The 21,661-nt window shown below is 42.1% G+C and overlaps 1 protein-coding gene across 1 annotated transcript in view; it reads right to left on the bottom strand.

Annotated features, from left to right (window-relative positions):
• Positions 1-21,661, bottom strand: part of C8A (complement C8 alpha chain) — a gene marked incomplete at its 5' end in the record, with an annotated part of 44,541 nt that overhangs the window by 7,637 nt on the left and 15,243 nt on the right. The window contains 2 exons of the mRNA XM_077765244.1: positions 1,766-1,923; positions 2,955-3,086. Coding sequence (XP_077621370.1) covers positions 1,766-1,923; positions 2,955-3,086 — 290 coding nt within the window. The remainder of the gene's footprint in view (positions 1-1,765; positions 1,924-2,954; positions 3,087-21,661) is intronic.

Below are 21,661 nucleotides of genomic sequence, written 5' to 3'. Positions count from 1 at the left end.
TATGTGAATTACAGGTGCGTGAAAATGGTCCCTCACTTATTGGAGAAGAAATGAGATCAGGGTTAATCCATCTGACCTCTTTCTTCATAGAGAGCAGGGTGTTACAATAGATTTTTAGGTTCAACTGTTGGTATATATTTTAAGAAGAAAAATGTATCCATACCTGGGATTTTAAATGTATGTAGAAAATGGGCAAGAGTCAAGAGAAGATGGGCAAAAAAGCAATAATAAAAGCCCAAAATACAACTCTTTTCTTAATGGACTACCCTTGTATATGAATAGAAAATAGTTTGACAACTGGTAGACCAATTCATTTCCTTTGTAGTTTGAATACAATTTTACTGCCTTCATGAAGATAATGATTTAACACAGGTTTCTCAACTTCAGCACTGTTGATGTTTGAAATCAGATATTTCTTTCTGGTGGGGGCTATCTGTACATTATGAGGTGTTTAGCAGCATTCCTGACCTCTGCACACTAGATGCCAGAGGCACCTTCTAGTTGTGACAACCAAAAATGTCCCCAGACACTGCCAAATTTCCCTTGGGGAGTAAACTCGCCCCAATGGTTGAGAACCATGGCTTTTTTTTTTTTTTAAATATTTTTATTTATTTCTAGGAGAGAGAGACAGCATGAGCAGGGGAGGGTCAGAGAGAGAGGGAGATACAGACTCTGAAATAGGCTCCAGGCTCTGAGCTGGCAGTCAGCACAGAGCACAGACGCGGGGCTCGAACCCACGAACCGCGAGATCATGACCTAAGCGAAAGTCGGACGCTTAACCGACTAAGCCACCCAGGCGCCCCGTGAACCATGGCTTCTTTAAAAAACGTTTTAAAATGTTTATTTATTTTTGAGAGAGAGAGAGCACAAGAGCTTGAGACTGGGGGAGGGGCAGAGAGAGAGGGAGACACAGAATCTGAGACAGACTCCAGGCTCGGAGCTGTTAGCACAGAGCCCAGTGCAGGGCTTGAACTCATGAACCACGAGATCATGACCTGAGCTGAAGTCAAATGCTTAACCAGCTGAGCCACCCAGGGGCCCAAGAACCATGGCTTTAAGGAAGGTACTAAGGTAGAGGAATGTGAAAAACTGGTTATAAAGTCCAAAGATCTGAGATCTAGGTACTGCAACATATGAGCTCTGTGACTGTAAATGGATCACTAGTTCCTTGGAGCCTCGGTTTCCTAATCTTTTCAATAGTGAGCCTCACTTCTGGACCAGAAGTTCATTATGATAAGGGGATGAGATCACTCTGAGCAAGGGAAGCAAATACAGCTTGGTACCACAGCTTGTTCTCATATAGCCTTTGAGCTAAGAATGGTTATTGCATTTGTGAAAGTTTGTAAAAAAGAAGAAGAATTTGAGAGATTGTATGTGGCCCACATAGCCTTAAACATTTACTGTCAGCTCCTTTATGGAAAAATGTTGCCAACCCTCAATTGAACAAATGTGATTTTAAAGTCTTTCTGTATAAATGCAAGTTCTTATTTTTTTAATGTGACCTAAGTCTGAAGAAATTCTGGGACTGCTAGTGTAAAACTAGGCTCTGCCCAGATATTAAGCTTCTGCTCCCAGCAGTCATGTGGCCTGGGCTTCAAGTCACACGCTCCCTGTAGTCAGCCAGCGGGGAGGCCACCAGATCAGTGTGCCGTTACATTTAATCTTGTTCTTTGATGGGCTCATAATAAGAAATATGAAATGATCTGGTCTGCTTCACTTTCATTCCTCATGGACGTAGAGTTTCTTCAAGTGCGAAAAGACTTACCTCAAAATCAATAATAACAGGATTATACTTTAATGACCTCCCCCAGAAACGGTATGTGATGATGCTCCTGTTTTGAGACAAGCCACCAGCCCAGCCAGAACTGCCACCTCGCACTCGAGGAATGACGTCTTCCACAGCCATGGCCTGCCTTCCTTCAACTGCCAGCAAGAAGACAATTGCATTAGTTCATTTTCCAAAAAGCCAAAAGACTGGTTGGCAAGCTCCACTGATAAGATTTGGGACAGTTTAGGTGCTCTCCTTACAGCTGTCTCCCATTCTTCTGCCTCACTCGGTGAATTAGCAGGACAACCAGGAGAGAAGGACCAAGACCTAGAACTAGACCCATCCTCTGAATTCTAGCAGACACTGGGAGGACAGACCAGACCAGCATGGCAGAGGGAAAGGATCGGGAAATGAGTGAGGATTCATTCATTCATATTGCCACGTGTGTACTCAGTGCCTGCTACCTGCCAAGTAGGTTCAATTAAGTATCATAGGTGCCATGACAGATGTCCCTACGGGGTTCAGAAGGGGCATAGAGAAAGAGGCAGTTAGATCTACAGCAGGGGAGGGAGCATTGTCCGGACAAAAGGTGAGTTGTCCAGAAAAGTGAATGACCAGATAAGTGGAGAAAGGAGGGAAGGGCACCATGGAGAAGAAACTATTTAACTTGAGGCCCCTGAGGCATGAGCAGCCTAACACAGTGCGAGTAACCTGGATCCCAGTACACGTGATGAGTGAATGAATGATTGCATGCATGCGTGAGCACTCACTGACTTATTCAGGAAATGCCACAAAATATCCGTGTTCAAGCTTTCTCCAATAATTGTTCTTTGAGCTTGGTAACTGTATCATCCTCTCTCGGCAGACTATAACCCAATGGGCTTTTATCTCAACAGTCAACTTTCCGGGTTCTGTCTGTCTGTACATTCCCTTCATCCCAGTTCTTACTTAGATCTTTGTCTAGCGCTTGAAATCTGGAAGTCACATATTTCTAAGGTGATCTCGGCACATGGTTCATTCAAAATAGAGCCACAGCAGGTTATTGGTTTGGGGTTTTTAGCACCTATGAAGTGTGACCATTGGCTGACATGGAACCAGTTGAAGGGGTAAATAGCGTCCATATCCTAAGTTTGCGTACAAGAAAAAATCTAGCTTCCCTTTCAGAGACCCGTTACTAAGTACTTACCAGTATTGCCAGCTCCAGGTTTGTCACATTGTTGTCCTGATAAATGTCCTCCAACTGTTGTGCTGCCTGTGTAATCATACTCAATGCCCACAGAGCCTCCAAAGCATATCTGAATGTCTCTCCAGGTTATATCTATAATGGGGAGACAGAGAGACACATAATGCTGAGATGCTTAAAGACCGTGAATACGTAACAACCAGCTCACAGCAGGAAAAGCTAACTTTGGTTTTGGAGTCTAAGAGAGCTAAGGTGAAATCCCAATCCTCTAACCCAATTTCAGTGTTCTTTTCTATGTGGTTCGAACCCACATAAGTCTTGAAATGAGAAGGAATATGTATTGCACATCCAAGCTGCTCAAAAGTGCTGGTTCCCTTTCCTTGGCACATTTTCCATTGAGCCTCCTCAAGGCAGCGATTCTGTCTCATCCATCTATCTCCATATACACGTGTGCCTCGTACAGTACCTGGCCTGTGTTTGGCACTGTTTTCATACTGTCCCTTTTTGTACTCATTGCCCCTTCCTCTCTCTTTCACCATCTTTCCAAAGTCTACTCTAGCTCCAGTTCAAATGTCATGTACTCCATGAAGCATATATGGGTCAGAATATTTCCCTCTTTCTTCAGAACCACCAACGTGTTTTGTTCAGGTATGAATGATCATATTTGCACAATTATTTTTTCCCAGGTCCTCCTTTACCCTGGAGAGGCCAGAGTGGCATTAGAAGATGGATAGATCTCCATGAGGAGTCGGCCTACCTTCTGACCCCACGAGAACTGTGAGTCCCACATTAGCTAACTCTGTATTTGTTTACATCTGAGGACCCAGGGAGGAATGTGAGTTTTGTAGACGAGGCACATAATTTTCAAAGCAGTAAAGTCATTTTGTCCCACTTCCTCAATCTGTACGTGAACAGAGCTGAGTTTCCAATCCTTGGTCAGGTTGACAAGGTAAGGCTAGAAAAGTTGACTGGAGTAAGATACTGACCATTGCTACAGAGCCTAGCTTTGTCTGTGGCTAAATCTTTCTGAAGGTTGTGAACTGGAGTTTTTATTTTTGAAATATTATTTTTTTTAACTACAACGATACAATAATTATTACCAGTCATTGTATTTTTATGGCAACCACAAGCACAAGAGAAAAATAATTTAGGCCAGTCATTTGATTGAGCTAAGGGTTAGATTTAATATTTTTAAGGGGGTATCGAGCAATGAAATTACTTGCCTGCATCCCCATCAAGCTCTGTGAGGTCAAGGATTTGTGCCTTATTCACCCCTCTGTTGTCGGCATAGCAGCACAGTGTCTGCTGCTGCGGAGGAGGTACTCAATAACTATTTTCAGAATAAATGACTGATGGGTAAGGAAAGTGAGTGAATAAATAAATATGTGCTGTAGGTCCTTTGGTATGGGCTTCTGCCAGAAAGAATCGCAAAAGTCAAGAATCCTGAATTTAAATCTCAGTCACTTAGATGAGTGGATAGAGAAATTATGGCGTTTGTATAAATATGTGCGTGACTATTATATGCATATGATTATCATATATGATATATATGATATTCCGCCTTTAAAAAGAAGGAGATCCCACCATTTGCAACAACATGGGTGAGCCTGGAGGACCAGGCACAAAAAGAGGAAAACTGCATGATCTCACTTATATGTGGACTCTAAAAAAGTCAAATAAATATATATAGAAGTAGAGAGGAGAGAAAGGCAGTTGCCGGGGGTGCAGAGGTGGGGGAAGATGCTGGTCAAAGAAAACAAAGTTGCAGTCCTGTAGGATGAATAGGTATAGAGTTCGGATGTGCAGCCTGAGGAATATAGTTAATCATAGCGTATATTTGGTGAAGAATGTAGATTTCAGGTGCTCCCATCACATACACACAGGAGAAGGTGGCTCAGTGAGGAGAAGATATGTTAATTAGCTTCACAGTAGTAATCATTTCACTTTGTATATCCCATCATCCTGTTGTATGCCTTAAATATGTACAAAAATTTTTTTAAGTAAAATGAAATGAAACCCAATCACAGGCACCCTGTGTGTGCTGAGAAAAGGCCCGTGATGGCTGTGGGCCTCAGTTTCCCATTTATGGAGAGAAGGGATGGATTTGTCCATCTCAGGGGTGGGGGGTTGAGCTGCAGCCCCCTGCCTGTGTTTCTGAATCACTGCCACCGAGCTCCTCCTGCCTGGGAGGCACCAGCACCTCAGCACCAAGCACCGGGCTTCTTCTGCCACTTCTGTTCAAGCACTTTTAATTGTTAATGCATTTCTAATTGAGGAAGATTTAGCATATTTAATTGTTGTGATTAAAAAATGCTTCCCCAGTGATAAACAAAAGTGAGGGAAAGGAATTCACAGGCAGAAGCCAGAGTGATTACAAGGCGGGTTCAGTGGAGGGCTTACAGCCACAGGGCAGGCTGATTGGGGTGCGGGGAGGCTGGAGGCTGTCTGCAGAGCCCTTATGCTCAGGCAGGGTCTACCACAGCCTGTCACGTGCTGCAGCGGAAAGAGAATTCCAGTTCGATTTGAGCAGCACTGCCTGACTGCAAAGATATGCCTTCTGGGGACACCACTGTAGGGAAGGCCTGTGACTTAATCATATGACGTGAGAGCTGAAAGCATCCTCGGACACGTAGCCACACTTCTCTATTCTGGTTGAGACTCCATCAGTTCATACAGGTTAATTACCTTGCCTAAGGTCCTACAGCTAAGAAATGGTGGAGCCGAGATTCAAACTCAAGTCAGGCTCTCTTAGAAGCTGGCCATATTTTCACTAATTCCACTTATCTCATCAGGTAAAGAATTCTGTTGTCAGAGAGAAAAAGTAGACACCAACTGGGTACCACTCCCAGCACATTGTGTGTTGGGCAATGTAGGCTCTGTGAGCTAAAGTAATAGGAATAGAACGCCCATCTGAATAAGGTTTTGTCCTTGAGAAGCTGGCAGGTTTGGGACAATATACCACACAAAAATGAGGGTGTCCCATGAGAGTGTGTTCTGATACACAAGGGTTAGGAGTGGAGTGTCTCATCAGAAGTTGTAGTGGTGCTCAATCAGAGCTGTCTATGGAGAGTCCATGGGAAACCAAAACCAGTAAGCTGGGGGGAAAGGGAGAACAGGGAAGGTCAAATGCAGTCCCAAAATCCAGGACCTGAACCCACTTGAAACTGGTATTGGAAGCCAAGACACAGAACCAAAGATCTCTTGCTTCTGTCAAGCAAAGAGCAGAGAAGGGAGAGGGGAGAAGAAGCAGAAAAAGGCCTGGAATTGTGCGGCACTTGCCCAATGAGTGTGTGGCATGGGTGGACTGACTACACAGCTGACTCTTGAATAACATGGGTTTTGGGGCACTGACCCCCTCATGCAGTTGAAAATCCAAGTGTAACTTTGACTCCCCCCAAACTTAATTACTGATAGTGTACTGTTCACAGGAGGTCTTACAGTTAACATAAATCGTCGATAAACACATATTTTGTATGTTATAATATATGTTACTTCATTCTTATAATGAAGTAAGCTAGAGAAGAGAAACTGTCGTGAAGAAAATCACAAGCAAGAAAAAATACATTTATAGTCTTGGATTATATTTATTGAAAAAACTCCACTTAGAAGTGGCCGCACACAGTTCAAATCCATGTTGTTCAAAGGTCAGCTATACTTATAGAACCAAACAATGATCTGCCGTGGCTCCACCCATCCCATCAGGCTTGACTCCATAGATGTCCGCTTTGGACCACCAAACTGCCATTTGTTAGGGTTTTTGAACTTCAGGAAACACTGCAGTTGATGTTTCCCAAACTGGGCTACATAGTGAGATCATTTGGAGTGCATATTTAAAAGACAGATTCCTGCATCCCACCTGTATCAACTCTAATTCTGTATTTCTGAGTAATTAGCAATCTATAGTTGAAAAAATAAGCCAGGTGATTCCTATTCAGTGCATCTGGAAACAGATATTGAGTACCATGGTTTTACAGAGAACTCTGGTGGCCTGCCAGAGAGCACTGGCCTCTGCTCCGTCTCAGTCAGTGCCTTCATCAGTGTCTTGGATATAGACGTAGTGGCCAAGTTCATCATATCTATCCAGAAGAAGTAAGTACGAAAAGCCAAGGATCATTCAGATAAAGAATCATGATCCAAAAAGCCCTCAGAAGGTTTGAAAGGATAGACAGACCAAACATAGCAAAATGAGACTCATTTGGTAAAGCAGGGGAGAAAATACCATGCCGAAGCACAAAGGGCACAGCTTCAGAAAGCACGAGAAAAGGCTGTAGAGTTTTGATAACTTTCAGCTCAGGAGGACAGTGAAGCCAGGTGAAACCCCAGGTGAAAATTAAAATCAATAAAGTATATGTGCTGCCGAAGCGAGCACAAATTATAATCAGTAAAGTAAGGGAGTGGATAATCTCATTTTCTCTGTGCAGCTTAAAGAAACCCAGAGCCTGGTACAAAGTTTTGGGGTCCACATTTTATAAAGGAAATAAGAAAATATGATATTCACTGAACATGACTCAGCCTTAAAAAAAAAAAAAAAAAGGAAATCCTACCATATGAAAGAACACAGGGGAACCTTGAGGACATTGTGCTAAATGAAATAATCACCGAAGAACCAATATGCATGATTCCACTTATATGAGGCATGTAAGATAGTCAAACTGCTAGAATCAGAGTGTAGAATTGTGGTTGGCAGGAGTTGGGAGGGGAGAAATGAGGCGTTTCTAATCAGTGGGCCTAATGTCTCAATTACGTAGGTTCTAGAGATATGCTATACACCATTGTCTCTATAGTTAAGAAGACTGTATTCTCCACTTAAAATTTTGTTACTTGGTTAAAAGAGTAGAGCTCATGTTAAGTGTTCTTACCGTAATAAAACTAAAAAAGAGAAAAAAGGCAATAGGGAGTATCCTCTGGGAATGTTTGAGGGGATGCGGGATGTTGACCTGAACAGGAGAGGAAAGGTCTGATAGAGATCGGTAGAGCTAGATTAGGCGCACTGGGAGGTTATCTTGGGGAAGAAGAAATAAGCTTATTTGTGGGGTTGCAAAGGCAAGAACGAGGGCGAGAAGGGCAGAAGTTACAAGAGCACAGAGTTAAGTGAATCATAAGGTCAGTCATCATCACGGTCCCAGACCAGAGATGTTTCACAAGGCGGTGAGCTTCCCATACCAAGAGTGTACCAAGCACAGGCTATTTGTCTGCAAGGAGCACTGTTAAAGGGCTTGAAGAGTTGACCAGTGGTCTTTTAAGGCCTCTTCCAAAGCCATGGTTCTGAAATCTTAAGAACACACCAGAACACCTGGGGAACATCGGAAACAAGCTGGGTTAAGTACTTAATGACTCCTTACTGTGTGCCAGGCATCTGGAAATAAGGAGGACTCAAGAGCATCTACTCTCAGTGAGCTCACAGGCAAGGGGGAAGAAATGGAAGGCAACAGTTATTGCTCTGTATGATGACGGCTGTAGAAGAAGGCAACAGAGTCAGAAAAGTCTTGCCTGGGGGTCAGAGGAAGGGTATCGGAGGCCAATCTGAAAAGATGAGTAGGAATTAGCCAAAGTGGGGACACATTGAGAATAGAGGGAGACTATGTATAGGCCTAGTGTCCCCAGCATCAGGATTCTGCTCAGAAAAGCCACCCTGACCTAAACTCAAGAGTAGAAAAGAGGGAGATGCAAAGTCAGTGGAGGAAGTACTGGGGGCCCCTGGGCTCCTTCCCACTCTAGCCTGGCCTCAAGAAGAGCTGTTGTGGCACCCTCCTGGCAGGCCAGGAGCCCAGGGGACATGTCCCTGGCCACCATGTCTACTTGCTTCTTCCCAACCTGGTCTTGGCTGTGGTCCAGGCGTGAGAGCTGCTCTCACGCCTCCATGGAGAGGCTGTATCAATGTGGCTCAGAGGCAGGACCAGGCAGCTTGACTTCTGAGGTGGCAGAATGCAGCAAATCTGTCACTCCTCAGATGAAAACCAACAGGTGGAAAACAGCAGGTGTAATCCATTATTTATCTCTTTGCAACAAGCAAATGCCATTCGGGTTGCTGTGATCTCTCTACTGTGTCGCTTTGCTACATTGGTTGTCCCCACAGACAGCCTCAGAAGGAAAGGGGAGCCTCATAGAGTCCCTTTCATGTGATAACATTGGAAAAGATGATTCTTTAGCTGGGAAGTATAAGCTTAACTTACTTGCCCCCTCTGTGCTGTTTATCCATTGAAACTCATGTTTCTTCCCAACCACTTAAGGATAATAGTACAAGTCCCTCTGTGCCTTTCATATGCTGTTCCCTCTTCCACTTGGCTCTAGAAAGCCTTCCTTCTCTTCCAAGGGTCCAAATCTGTGTCCCCATGATCTCCTTGTGTGTCCCCCATGGTATCCGGGTGCTTTCTCCTGCCTAGTATTTAGCATACCCTAGCAACTGTCAGTTTCTTGGTCTGTTCTTCCAATTATCTGCAAACTTATAAAATTTTCTCTTGGGTTTTACAAGTCTTGGCACAGACCCTGGCATGTGACAAGCCCCCAGGACTGCTCAGGGATGGGCTGAGTCCAGCCAATCTAGACAATACCTCTAAAATGTTTTGGTAGTCACAGATCTCCTTTTGGTTGATGATGATACAAACCACATTTTGTAATATCTCACACCTGGTTAAGAGATGACATTTTTAGAAAGCACTTTCATTCTGTGTTATCTCATTGGAAGCTCACAGCACTCTTAGGGAACTGGGAGCATTTGTCCATTTTTTCAGGCTTGCTGGTTGGAAAAAGCAATAATTGTGGTGGTTAAGAATGTGAATTCTGGAGTCTGTTTTGCATTCTCCTAGTAGTTCACATATGTTACCTGACCCTCTTTGGGCTTTATTCTCCCCATTTGTAAAATGGGGATGATAGTTTCCACACATGACTCCCTAAAAACAGTGTCTGACACGATTAAGTGTTCAATAGATCTTAGCTACTATTGTTAGGTTACTTGCCCCAAATTCCATAATAAACAGGTCCAGGAATCACGGTGCGATGTAAGGTGTTACATCAAATGTGGTTGCATGTTTCATTTCATCACATTAGTGTTAGCTGTGCAGAGAAATGTTCCCCATGTGGCATGAGTAGCAGTAGCCTTACCACGCCCCTGTTCCCTGAGCACCCCATTCTACAAAGAGGCTCAAAGAGGGGAATCCATGCTCTCATTGGGTGGTGTGGGACTACAACCTCAGTTCTGTCTCCTGACTGGTAACAAGTATTTTCAGGGACTCTGCCCCTTCTAGATTATTTTGGCCACACACACAAACAAGAGGCAGTAGAATTGAGGTGGCTGAGGGGGCCATGATGAGAGAGTGAATATAGCAGAGATTTTCCATCTCTCTGGAGTGGAAACCACCTGAGCTAAAATTCACCGCTGCACACTAACTCTCTGGGCAAATTGTTTAACCTCTGTGTGCCATGGTTTCCTCGTCTGGAAGGTGGGGGCTTTTGTCATGTCCACCTCCTAGTGTTGTTTGTGGTGGTTAGGTGAGTTAAGCTGCACCATGTACAATGCTTGGGATCATCCCTGGCTCAGAACCAGCAATGATAGTCAAGTATTACTATGATTACTATTGCAACAAATGCTATACCATACCCAGACTGGGCTCATGGTCCCTGATGCTAAGCCAGGAAAATCAGAGAATGATGGAGGCTGAGGAATTTGTCAAAACAAATTTTCTTAAACTTTCTGCAGTATAAACTGTTATGTGCTGAATGAGTTCAGACCAAGAGAATGCCCACATTTGCTAAGTACCTGTTATGTACTAGGCAAAGCTTTCCCATGTGTTATCTTATTTCATAGTTGCACATCTCTCCACAGCAGGTACAATTATTCCCACTTTTAAGAGGAGTAGACAGAGGCTTAGATAGTTTAAGTCACTTGCCCAAAATTATACAGTAAGTAAATAGTAGACTTGGGTTGAACCAAAGTCTGTGTCCAAAACGCATGTCCTCCATGCCACGTTACGTCACCTGTGGGAGAGAGAGAGCTAAGGGTGGCTTTGGGCGGTAGTTTTGACATCATCACACCGTTTTCTCATTTAAATGGCTGGGGCTCTTTCAATGATAGAGATAGAAATTCAAAATCAGAACAAGATCAGAAGAATGGTGCTGAGGGTCTCTTAGTTCCATGTGTATGCAAATGACTTAGGGGGGATGGGGACAAAGCCAAGACACGAAGAGTCTGTCAGTCAATCAATACCATCCGTCACCGTGAAGTCTGGTTGTCATGGTAACTGGGGATAAAGCCTGGAGCCTGTTAGAATCTAGTGCTTGTCTGTTCAGGGTGACTGGTTGGTTAGCAGGCACACCCAAAGGCCCTCTGGGCCAGCCCAGACTATTTATCCATAAATATAAGACCCTTCGCAATCAGATTCCTGCCCACCTCACTCTCTGCACTGTCCAGTCCAGCCCAGACGCTTTAGGAATCTACCCCAATGCTGCAGAGTGTAGGAAAGCTCCGGAGGAGGCCCAGCATATGTGGGCTTGGATTCTGAACCTCTCCTGCCAGAAAGACACTGAGCCTCACTGTGCATCAGCCTCAGCCTATGGACGAGGCTCTGGGAATGCTTTATTAAGACGGAAACAGGCAGCTGCAGTGGTGTGATATAGCTAGCTAAATCCCAGGTGCATGGGGTTCGGCACCTAAGAAGGCCCCCAACCCAGAACCATGGAGACAGAAAGACGGCCTGAAAGGGTCCTGTCTAAGCGGAGACCAAGGATGGTTAAGCACTAGCCAGGCAAAGAAGAAAGGGTATGGGGAGGGGAGCAGAAATCTGGGTAGAAGAAACAGCGCGTCACTTCTTGTAAAGCCCTGAGGAGAAACGGGGCACAATTAAGCGGAGGAACCAGCAAATAGTTAGTACGGCACAGCCCAGTGGTGAGTAATGGGGCTGGAGGGCTGAGCGGGGCCAGAGCACGCTCCCTTGAATGCTGCCCGTCTTATCTACTGGCAGGAGCCCTCCCATTCTCAGCGGTCACCTTTGCGTGGCTGCGACAGCTTGCCGCTCTGCTGCTTGTCATCCTCTCTGTGGCTCCCTGGAGGCCAACACTGACTCCATATCCAGGTTACTGTAGTTATCACTCTTCCTGCCATAACTCAGCCACGGGATAGCTCTCATTAATACACTGGCCTCGGGGGCAAGCCCTCCACAATGGAGTCTGGCCTTTGGGTGAACCGTCTCCTACCGCTCACCCTCACCCGTTTGCTGCTTCAGCCACTGTCATAAGAGGCCCTCTTCCCAGAGAGCCTCCCAGAAAGCCCTCCATCAGGCAAGCTCAGGAGTTCAGGTTTAAATGTCTTTGGAGTCCAGAAAAGGGAAGGGTCAGAAATTGTGGTTGCTCCCTCCTTTGTGCTTCCACTGTACTTATTTCTACTGGAGCATTTTTACATTGCGTTATTCTCAGCCCCCGCCTGATGCCCGTTGCTCCAGGGCATGGATCTATGTGTTTCATCTCCGGGCTCCTGGATATCATGGGTTCTCTGAGTATTGACTGGCTGAGTGATTGGAAGGACGAAAGGATGGATGGGTGGATGGATGAATGGACGCAGCTTAGATTACGAGAAGCATTTTCCTCAGAGATTAAGCGTTTCCTGCCTCCTACTTTGGGTAACAAGGAAAAATGTTGTGTTCTACTCAGTACCTTCCTGAAAGGGAATTATAAGCAAGCAACGGCAATAATATATAAATGTGATGGAAAGTATGAGAATTTGAGGGAGTTAAATTACACATTCATCCCACCCCAATTACTCTCTATACACAGCTTAATCATCTGGGCTGCCTTTGTCTCATTCTTGTAAAGGAATAAAAAATGCACAGCCCAGGGGCCCTCATTCCTCTATTCTGCTGTCTCTGACAGACATCACTAATTGATCACAGCACTGTCAGGCTGAGCCCTGTCTCGTGTCATAATCCTGGTAGCATTTGCTATAGAAACCACTTGCCATCACCAGCTTAGACACTTTTTCTGACCTTGAGGCCTCTGAGGCTTGCCTCTTTGAGTGCCGTGGGTGCCGGCACACCATGCTGGTTCCTGGCTCTGTGACAGTACTTAAGCTTCAGAACAGACAGCCACAAGCTGGGCAATTTAGCCATTAACAGTTCTTCCTCTTACAGTTCCCCATCAGTGGGTCAGACTGACCCCAGACTTAATTTAGGAAAGAATATGGAGTATAATACTCCCTTAGTTTTGAAACCTGATTTAACCACCTTCAAAGCTATCACCAGCTGTTTAATGATTTTTTTAAATAAGAACATAAGTTCTAAAAAATAAAAATAAATAACAAGGTAAGTGAAATAAAATATCCAGATGTGGGTGCCTGGTTGGCTCAGTCGGTTAAGCATCAGACTCTTGATTTTGGCTCAGGTCATGATCTTGTGGTTTGTGAGTTTGAGCCCCTCATGTGAGGGTTAATTTTATGTGGCGATTTGACTGGGCCATAGTTGTGTCCAGATATTTGATCAAACACTATTCTGGGTGTTTCTGGGAAGGTAGTTTTGGATGGGATCAACATTGAAACCAGTAGACGAGTAAAGCATGTTGTGCTCCCTAACGTGGGTGGGTCTCATCTAATCAGTAGATGTCCCAAATCAAACCAATAGGCAGACCCTCTTCAGAGTAAGAAAGAATTCTTGCTGTCTGGCTGCGTTCAAGCTGGGACGTTAGCTTTTTTCCTGCCTTTGACTCATGCTGAAATATCAGCTCTTGCTTGGTCTCAAGGCTCCAAACGTTTGGACTGGAACTAAACTATCAGCTCTACTTGTTGATCTCCATAATTGTGTGAGCCAGTTCCTTCTAATAAATCTCTATGTCCTGTAGGTTCTCTAAAACCAATTAGGTAGAATCCCAATGAATATACCTCCAAATATTTTCATTGTATCTACTGATGATTTTTTCCTTTATTTAAAGTGATGAAATCTATATCTATATTCAGTGAAACACACTAGATGGTAGTTTTAATACTTTTTTTACTACCCCCAAAACTAAGCAATGCACTTGGCTCCATGATCCAGCCCACACACATCCATATAAAATCAGTTTCAATACTTCACCATGTTTTGTTTGATGCACTCTGATATTTTCCATCCTGTTTTCTTCTATTTCATTTCGTTAAATGCTGGTCATGACCCACTAACTTTCTTTTACAATCTACTAATGGGCTATGACCTGTAGTTTGAAAAATCCCAAGAAACACATCTTTGAGACTTAGTAGTCCGTGGGTTAAGGTCACATGTTCTTGAGTTTGACCCCCGGCTCCACCAGTTAATAGCAGCGTGACTTTGGGCTAGTTATTTAACATCACTGAGCTTCAGTTCTTAATTTGCAAATTGGGGATTATAGTATCTTCTTCACAGGTCTTTCTTGAAGATTAAAGGAGAGAGTACATTTAAAGTGTTTAACCCAGTGTCTGCCACATAGTAAATACTCAGTAAATGTTGGCTGTCTTGCCTCCTCTGCTAGACTTAGCCTCCAATATATGGCATCAGAATGAATGACAGGATGTGGGGAAATGTTGGGTGAATAAATGCTTGGACAATACACAAACTCTACAACAGAAGATACTGATTCAGTACTTATGGAATCATGTTGAGCAATTTACTTAGGCTCTTTGGACCTCAGTTTTCTCTATAGAAAATAGGGGAAATACTAATACACCTCCTCATAAGGTATTACGAAGATTATCAGGAATATTAGATGTGAATGTGTTGTACATAATCAATATTAGGAGTTATATGTAAATTTATTAAAACCAAATATTTCCTTTATCTCTAAGTACAGTGAATTTTAAAAATTAATTCATTTTAGGTGAAAACCGATTTGGTTTTCCACATAATAAATCATTCCTCACTATTATCAGATGTTACAACCAAGAGAAACCCTGTTACCTTCTACTCACCCTTGATGAGAGGAACCACACTGGCATCTAGATGGTGCTGACTATGTTTCTGTTTGTTGGCTGAAAAGCTGAAGGAATGAATGAGTAAAGGAGGGGAAGAAAGGCAAAGGAAGATAATGTAGAACTATAATTGACATCACCTTCACTGAGGTTTTAATTGTGCTCATGTGGCTTTTTCTACCTTGCGTGTTAGGTAGTAGACTAGCTGATCCAAGGACCCTAGCTGGAAGGTGATGATCAATGACAGAATGTACTGCGCTCTCGCTGGAAGGGTCTTTCCAAGGGTCACTGTTATCTGGCATCCATCAAGGGGAGGAATGATGGAACACAGGCCCTGATTTGGGCAGAGTTGTTAACACTTTGAAAGATAGTGATGAGAATTCACGGTGACCTTGATAAATGGGAGAAGCAGTCCCTCCAAAACTGGATGAAGCTCCAGGGACAGAAATGAATGACCTTGATCAAAAAAATGGGCAGGTGGGGGAGAAGGCATGATTGCCGAGGCTCCAAGTCTACAGCAAAAGCATCAGCCACTGCAGGCCAGGCACAATGATAATGATTTCCTTTCCATTTGAACTGTGTTTCAGAGCTGACCAATTGCAGAGCCCCGTGAAATAGGTTGTCTTGTTATCCTTACTTTACAGATGAGAGGGCAGTTAACATTATAGAGATAATAACAGAAAAGCTGGGAATAAGACATGTAATTCTTACATGTAATAAGACAGGTAATAATAAAACAACCATAATGCAGCAATAGCAGGTAATATGTTTTAACTCTTACTATATGCCAAGCACGGGGCTACATGCTCACATAAATAGTTTCATTACATATTCCTAAGACTCCTTTGAAGTATGGACTATCATTGTCTCATTTAGAAGAATAGAAAACTGAGGCACCAAGAGGATGACTAATTTGCCTGAAGGTCACTTAGCTAATAAATGGTGGAGATGAGATTTGAATCCAGGCAATCTGATTTAGAACCTTTCTCAGCAATTGATATTTATTGGGTGCTAAATATTTTCTGTGGATATGTTCACTTATTCCTCATAACCACTCTGTGTGATGAAGGCCATTAATGCTTCCAGCTTCACAGGTTAAGAAATTGAGACCTAAAATGATTAAATAACCTGCCCATTATCACACAGCTAGTAAGTGACACATCCATGTTTCCAATGACTGTGCTACATGACTATTAGCCAGCATTCAAGGGAAAAAACATATCTAAACACTTACCACACAAGATGTGGTTGAATTATTCCCAAACAAAACTTTGTTATTTTTCCTACTTGGGTCTTGAAGAAGCCGAGGTTTAGAGAAATTAAGTGCCCTGGTCAAGGTTATGTAACTACTAAATGGTAGAACCAACATGTACACCCTGATGGGTTTGACTCCCAAGTTTGGGCTCCTTGTTACCACGTCACTAGCGTATATCTTCATTCTATAGTCCTTGTTCAAATGATTTTACAACCTACTGACTCCACGTAAAACTGTAGTCCGTAATAGTAACTACGGTTTTGACAGTGTTTTACCTATCCCAGTGCTTTTAAAAAATATCTTGGATAATTCTTCTAATAGCCTTTTGAAGTAGTTTATTATCCATATATTAGTCATGGGAAAACTGAGACTCAGAGACATAAGATGTTAGTTTTTAGATGGAAGCGCCTCCATGAAGAGCAAGGATACCTCAGAAAAAATATTTTACTGCTCCACTGCCTGCTGGTTTTTACGAGACCACACAGTGCTTCCTTCACAAACAAAACACTAATAGGAATTATTTTCTGTAAGGTCTTTGTAGAGTTCTCTCAATATGGCTAAAACCCATAGTATCATAAACGTTTAGTCTCGAGGACAATCTGTTTACTTTCTATTCCACACATGGTTTCCATTAAAGCATCCCCGATAAAGGTATCCAGTCAGAGTTACCTAGATTCTTAGATTCTGATAGGAAACTCTATTTTATGTTGCATTGTGAGAGACAGAGGGCCCAGAAGCCGAAACACATGTGTCAGGACCTATGTACATCAGCCCAAAAACAGGAGTCAGGAAAAGACCACTACCATCTTTGTCCTAAAGGTATTTATGGAATATCCACTAGCCTCTGATACTATTCTCATTTTACATGTCAGTGTGGCTGGAGGGAACCAGCAGACAGAACACAGCACAGCCTGGTGAGCAATAGTCATGGGAATGGAGAGAAAAGCACAGATCGTAGGAACTGACTAATGAGACGTGTGGGGAGAGGGAGAAGTCAGAATTATTCCCAGGTTGTAAGTCCCAACAAAGGCAGCTGGGATAAAAGGGAAAGAAGCCTAAACTATAACTCAAAATATATCGTCTATTTTTCACTTACTAATGATAGGGCTTTTCAGCCTCGGTTCTTTCATCTGTAGAAGTAAGGAAACATTTCCTCTTGCATAGATCCTTGAAGGTTAAGTAAGAAGATTCACAAACGGCCAACAGACATGTAAAGGTGCTCAATATCACTAATCATCAGGGAAATGCAAATCAAAACCACAGTGAGATATCGTCTCACACCTGTTAGGATGTCTATTATCAAAAAGATAAGTGGTCACAAATGGTGGTGAGGATGTAGAATAAAGAGATCCCTGTACTGTTGGTGGGAATGTAAACTTGTACAGCCACTCTGGAAAACAGAATGAAGGCTCCTCAAGAAATTGAAAATAGCACTACCACATGATCCAGCAATCTGACTTCTGTGAATACATCCAAAGGAAATGAAATCATTCTCTGGAAAAGATATCTGCATTCTCATGTTCATAGCAGAAGAATTCACATTAGCCAGAGTATGGAAACAAAGTAAGTCAAAAAATGGACAAATAAGGAAACTATGGGATAGATACACAATGGGATATTATTCACCTTTAAAAAGAAAGAGATTCTGTCATTTGTGACAAAATGGATGAACCTAGAAGGCAAAAATAAGCCAGACATAGGCAAATACTGCATGATGGAACCCCACTCCCCCAAAATTCAACTTCATAGAAACCGAGAATAGAAAAATGGTTGCCAGGGGCTAGGGAAGGGAGAAATGGGAAGAAGTTGTTGTTGAAATGGTACAGTCTTTCACTTATAAGATGAATAAGTTCTGATGATCTAATGTGCAACATGGTGACTGTAGTTGATAACACTATATTATGTAATTGAAATTTGCTGAGAGAATAGAACTTAAATGTTCTATGTTCTCACCAAAAGAAAAAACAAGTAAATATGCAAAGACAGCGTGGAGGTTCCTCAAAAAATTAAATATAGAGTTACCACATGATCCAGCAATTACACAACTGAGTATCTATACAAGGAAAATGAAAATACCAATTCAAGGGGCGCCTGGGTGGCTTAGTCGGTTAAGCATCCGACTTTCGCTTAGGTCATGATCTAAGGGGTTCGTGGGTTCGAGCCCCGCGTCGTGCTCTGTGCTGACTCAGAGCCTGGAGCCTATTTCGGAGTCTGTGTCTCCCTCTCTCTCTGACCCTCCCCTGCTCAAGCTGTCTCTCTCTCTCTCTCTCCTAGAAATAAAATAAAAATTAAAAAAAAAAATACCAATTCAAAAAAACATATGCACCCTTATGTTTATTGCAACATTATTTACAATAGCCAACACTTGCTATTTCTTGTCTTTTGATAATAGCCATTCTGACAGACTTAGTTGATATCTCATTGTGGTTTTGATTTGCATTTCCCCAATAATTAGTGATGCTGAACATCTTTTCACGTGCCTGTTGGTTATCTATATGTCTTCTTTGGAAAAATGTCTTCAGATTTTCTGCCCATTTTTTAATTGGATTGTTTTTTTTCTTGTTCTTAAGTTATATGATCTCTTCATATATTTTGGTATTAACTCCTTATCAAATGTATAATTTGCAAATCTTCCCCATTCAATAGGTTGCCTTTTCATTTGGTTAACTGTTTCTTTCACTGAACAGAAGCTTTTTGGTTTAGTGTAGTCCTAATTGTTTATTTTTTGTTTTGGTTCCCTTGCCTTTGGAGTCAGATCCAAAAAATTCTCAAGACAAACTGCTTACTGCCTATGTTTTCTTCTAGGAGTCTTATGGTTTCAAGTCTACATTCAGGTCTCTTATCCATTCAAATAGATTTTTGTGTATAGTATAAAATAGTGACCCAGTTCATTCTTTTGTATTTAATGGTCCAGTTTTCCCAACACCGTTTATTGAAGAGACTTTCCTTTCCCCACTGGATATTCTTGCCTCCTTTGTCATAAATCAGTTGTCCATACAGGTGTGGGTTTATTTCTGGGCTCTCTATTCTTTTCCATTGATTCGTGTATCTGTTTTTATGCCAATACCATACTATTTTGATTAATATATCTTTGTGGTATAGTTTGAAACTAGAGAGTCTGATGCCTCCAGGCTTGTTCTCTCTTAAGAATATTTTGACTATTTGAGGCCTTTTGTGATTCTGTACAATTTTTAGAATTATTTGTTCTAGCTCTCTGAAAAACGCCATTGGAATTTTGCATTGTGTCTATAGATTGCTTCAGACAGGATGGACATTTTAACAATATTCTTTTATTCATGAGCAAAAAAGATCTTTCCATTTATTTGTATCTTCTTCAATTTCATTCATCAATGCCTTATAGTTTCAGAGATTTTTATAAGACATCTACCCTGAAAACTGGAAGACATCCTTTTATTGTTGATGCATGGTTTCATGCTGTCTTTGAGGAAGAAGCATTTTACCTAAAGGACGCATTAGAGGAAAACAGCCTTGTGCATCCTCTGCGGTGAACCCAGAGAGGATCTGAGGCAAACCCAAGGACAAAAGAGTCCTCCAGAGCAAACCAGCCACTGTGTTCACTTAAATCATTTCATATCAAGCTCAGCTCTTTGGGGATATAAACATATACAACACGGGGTGTTTCTTAGAAATAAGCACTCTATAGAATATAAATATTATTAAAGTCACATGGATCAAAGACTCATAGAAAAAGACAGTAACAAAGAGGAAAGACAGAGAGAGAAAGGCACCCAAAGAGAAAGGGAGAGAGAGAGAGAGGATGACAAAGAGACAAAGAAGAAACTAGACAAACATCAAACATGGAGAGAAGGGTATGTATGATTCTATTTGTCAAAGGGAAAGAAGGTAGATATTTTTGTTCTTCGTAGGTTAATATGTAAATGGAATTCTGATTTATTAGCGGTCTCCAGCAGATGAGGTGATGATTAGCACATTTCCATATTTATAGAAAAGCAACACTAACTTTCCGGATTTATAGAAAATCAGCTCTTCACAAATAGCAAATTGTGCTATTATCGACATATGGTTTTCTATAAACAGAGCTGAGGTAATTATCCCTGGGACAATTTGTTGGTGGGCTCCTTTTGAATATTAACCACATTGGAAGCCCATTTCTGCCTCACAGATTTTAAAGAGGAGGGGCCATGAGACACCCCAGACAATTAATTAGTAATCCAACACCAAAGACAGAGCCCAAATGAAAGGCTTTACCCAGGACCACGTGGTGGAAAGACCATAGGTCCAGGGCTCTGACGCCAGCTTCCTGCAGCCCTAGGCAAAGTAATTAACCTCCCTGAGGAGCCTCAGCATTTCTGGCCTAAAACTGGGATAATACCAACCTCCAAGTTGTCAAGAAAATTAAATGAGAATGTACACAACAGCACCCAGAACCTAGTGGGTTCTCAACAAATATATACTAAGTTTCCATCCTTACATTTTTTAGTGATTCTAAAAATTCCCACTTGAATTAAGCTTTTCACACTCCTTTTTTGTACTGACCTATCATAAACTATTTGTTTTGTATCATGACTCCATACATGTATGCATATCTGTTTAACTGGAAAAAAATCGATTGAAGCAATAACCTGTTTTTACTGCCTATAATCCTCTATGATATTTTCTATTCTCTCCTTTGTTGTTGTTCAAAACGTTGTTTATGATCCACACTATGGGGTTGCAACCTGTAGTTTATGAAGTTCTTTGCTGCAAGAGGGTAGGGACCATATTTAGATTTACTCACCATTGTATGCCTAGCATAAACACATAAGAGATATTCAGTAGATATTTGAAATTATAAAAGAATGGATACATGGATAGATGGATGAATTAATGAATGGTCCTAACCAATAATCTAAATTAATGCCCTCTTTCAAACTCTATGTCTTGTTTTACACACTCACTGCATACTGACCATTGTATCGAGTCCTAAAGAGATAAAGTGTCAGACATGGTACTTGCTTTCAAAGATTTTGCTATCTAGATGAGGAGAAAAATATTAACATTTGGAAAATTATCTTTTGAAGACTAAATAGTATGGAATTTATATGAATGTGTTGAAGAAATGGCCAGCCTAGGCTGATGCAGTCAGGGAAACTTCTTTAAACTGGGAATTTGAATTTAGCTTTAAAATATGGATAGATCTCTCAACCCTCTACTCACTCATTGACTAGGTTGGTGGTTCTCAAACTGTAGTGGCCATCAGAATCACCAGGAGGGCTTAGCAAACTGCAAACTGCTGGGTCCTTTATCAGTTTCTGATTTAGTACGTTTGGCATGGAAACCTGAGAATTTACATTTTTAACAAACAGGCTCCCAGATGATGCTGATGACACCAGTTGGAACCCACACTTCAAGAACCACTGTTCTAGCAGTTTGGGGAGAGACCATGAAGGCTGTTGGACCCATGCTAAGGAGGTTAGCCATTCAGGATTTTAGGCAAAGAAGTGATATCATAGTACCTGTAAAGTAGAAAGATTATTCTTGTAGCAGTTGTTGACAATGGATTGGAGAGGCAAGCCTTCCCCTAGAGACCATTTA

Source organism: Crocuta crocuta, unplaced genomic scaffold (genome assembly GCF_008692635.1).
Source record: "Crocuta crocuta isolate KB4526 unplaced genomic scaffold, BGI_CrCroc_1.0 scaffold625, whole genome shotgun sequence".
In the NCBI taxonomy this organism is placed as follows: domain Eukaryota; kingdom Metazoa; phylum Chordata; class Mammalia; order Carnivora; family Hyaenidae; genus Crocuta; species Crocuta crocuta.
Note: the sequence above shows the minus strand (reverse complement) of the source record. Positions and strands in the feature narration are given on the sequence as shown.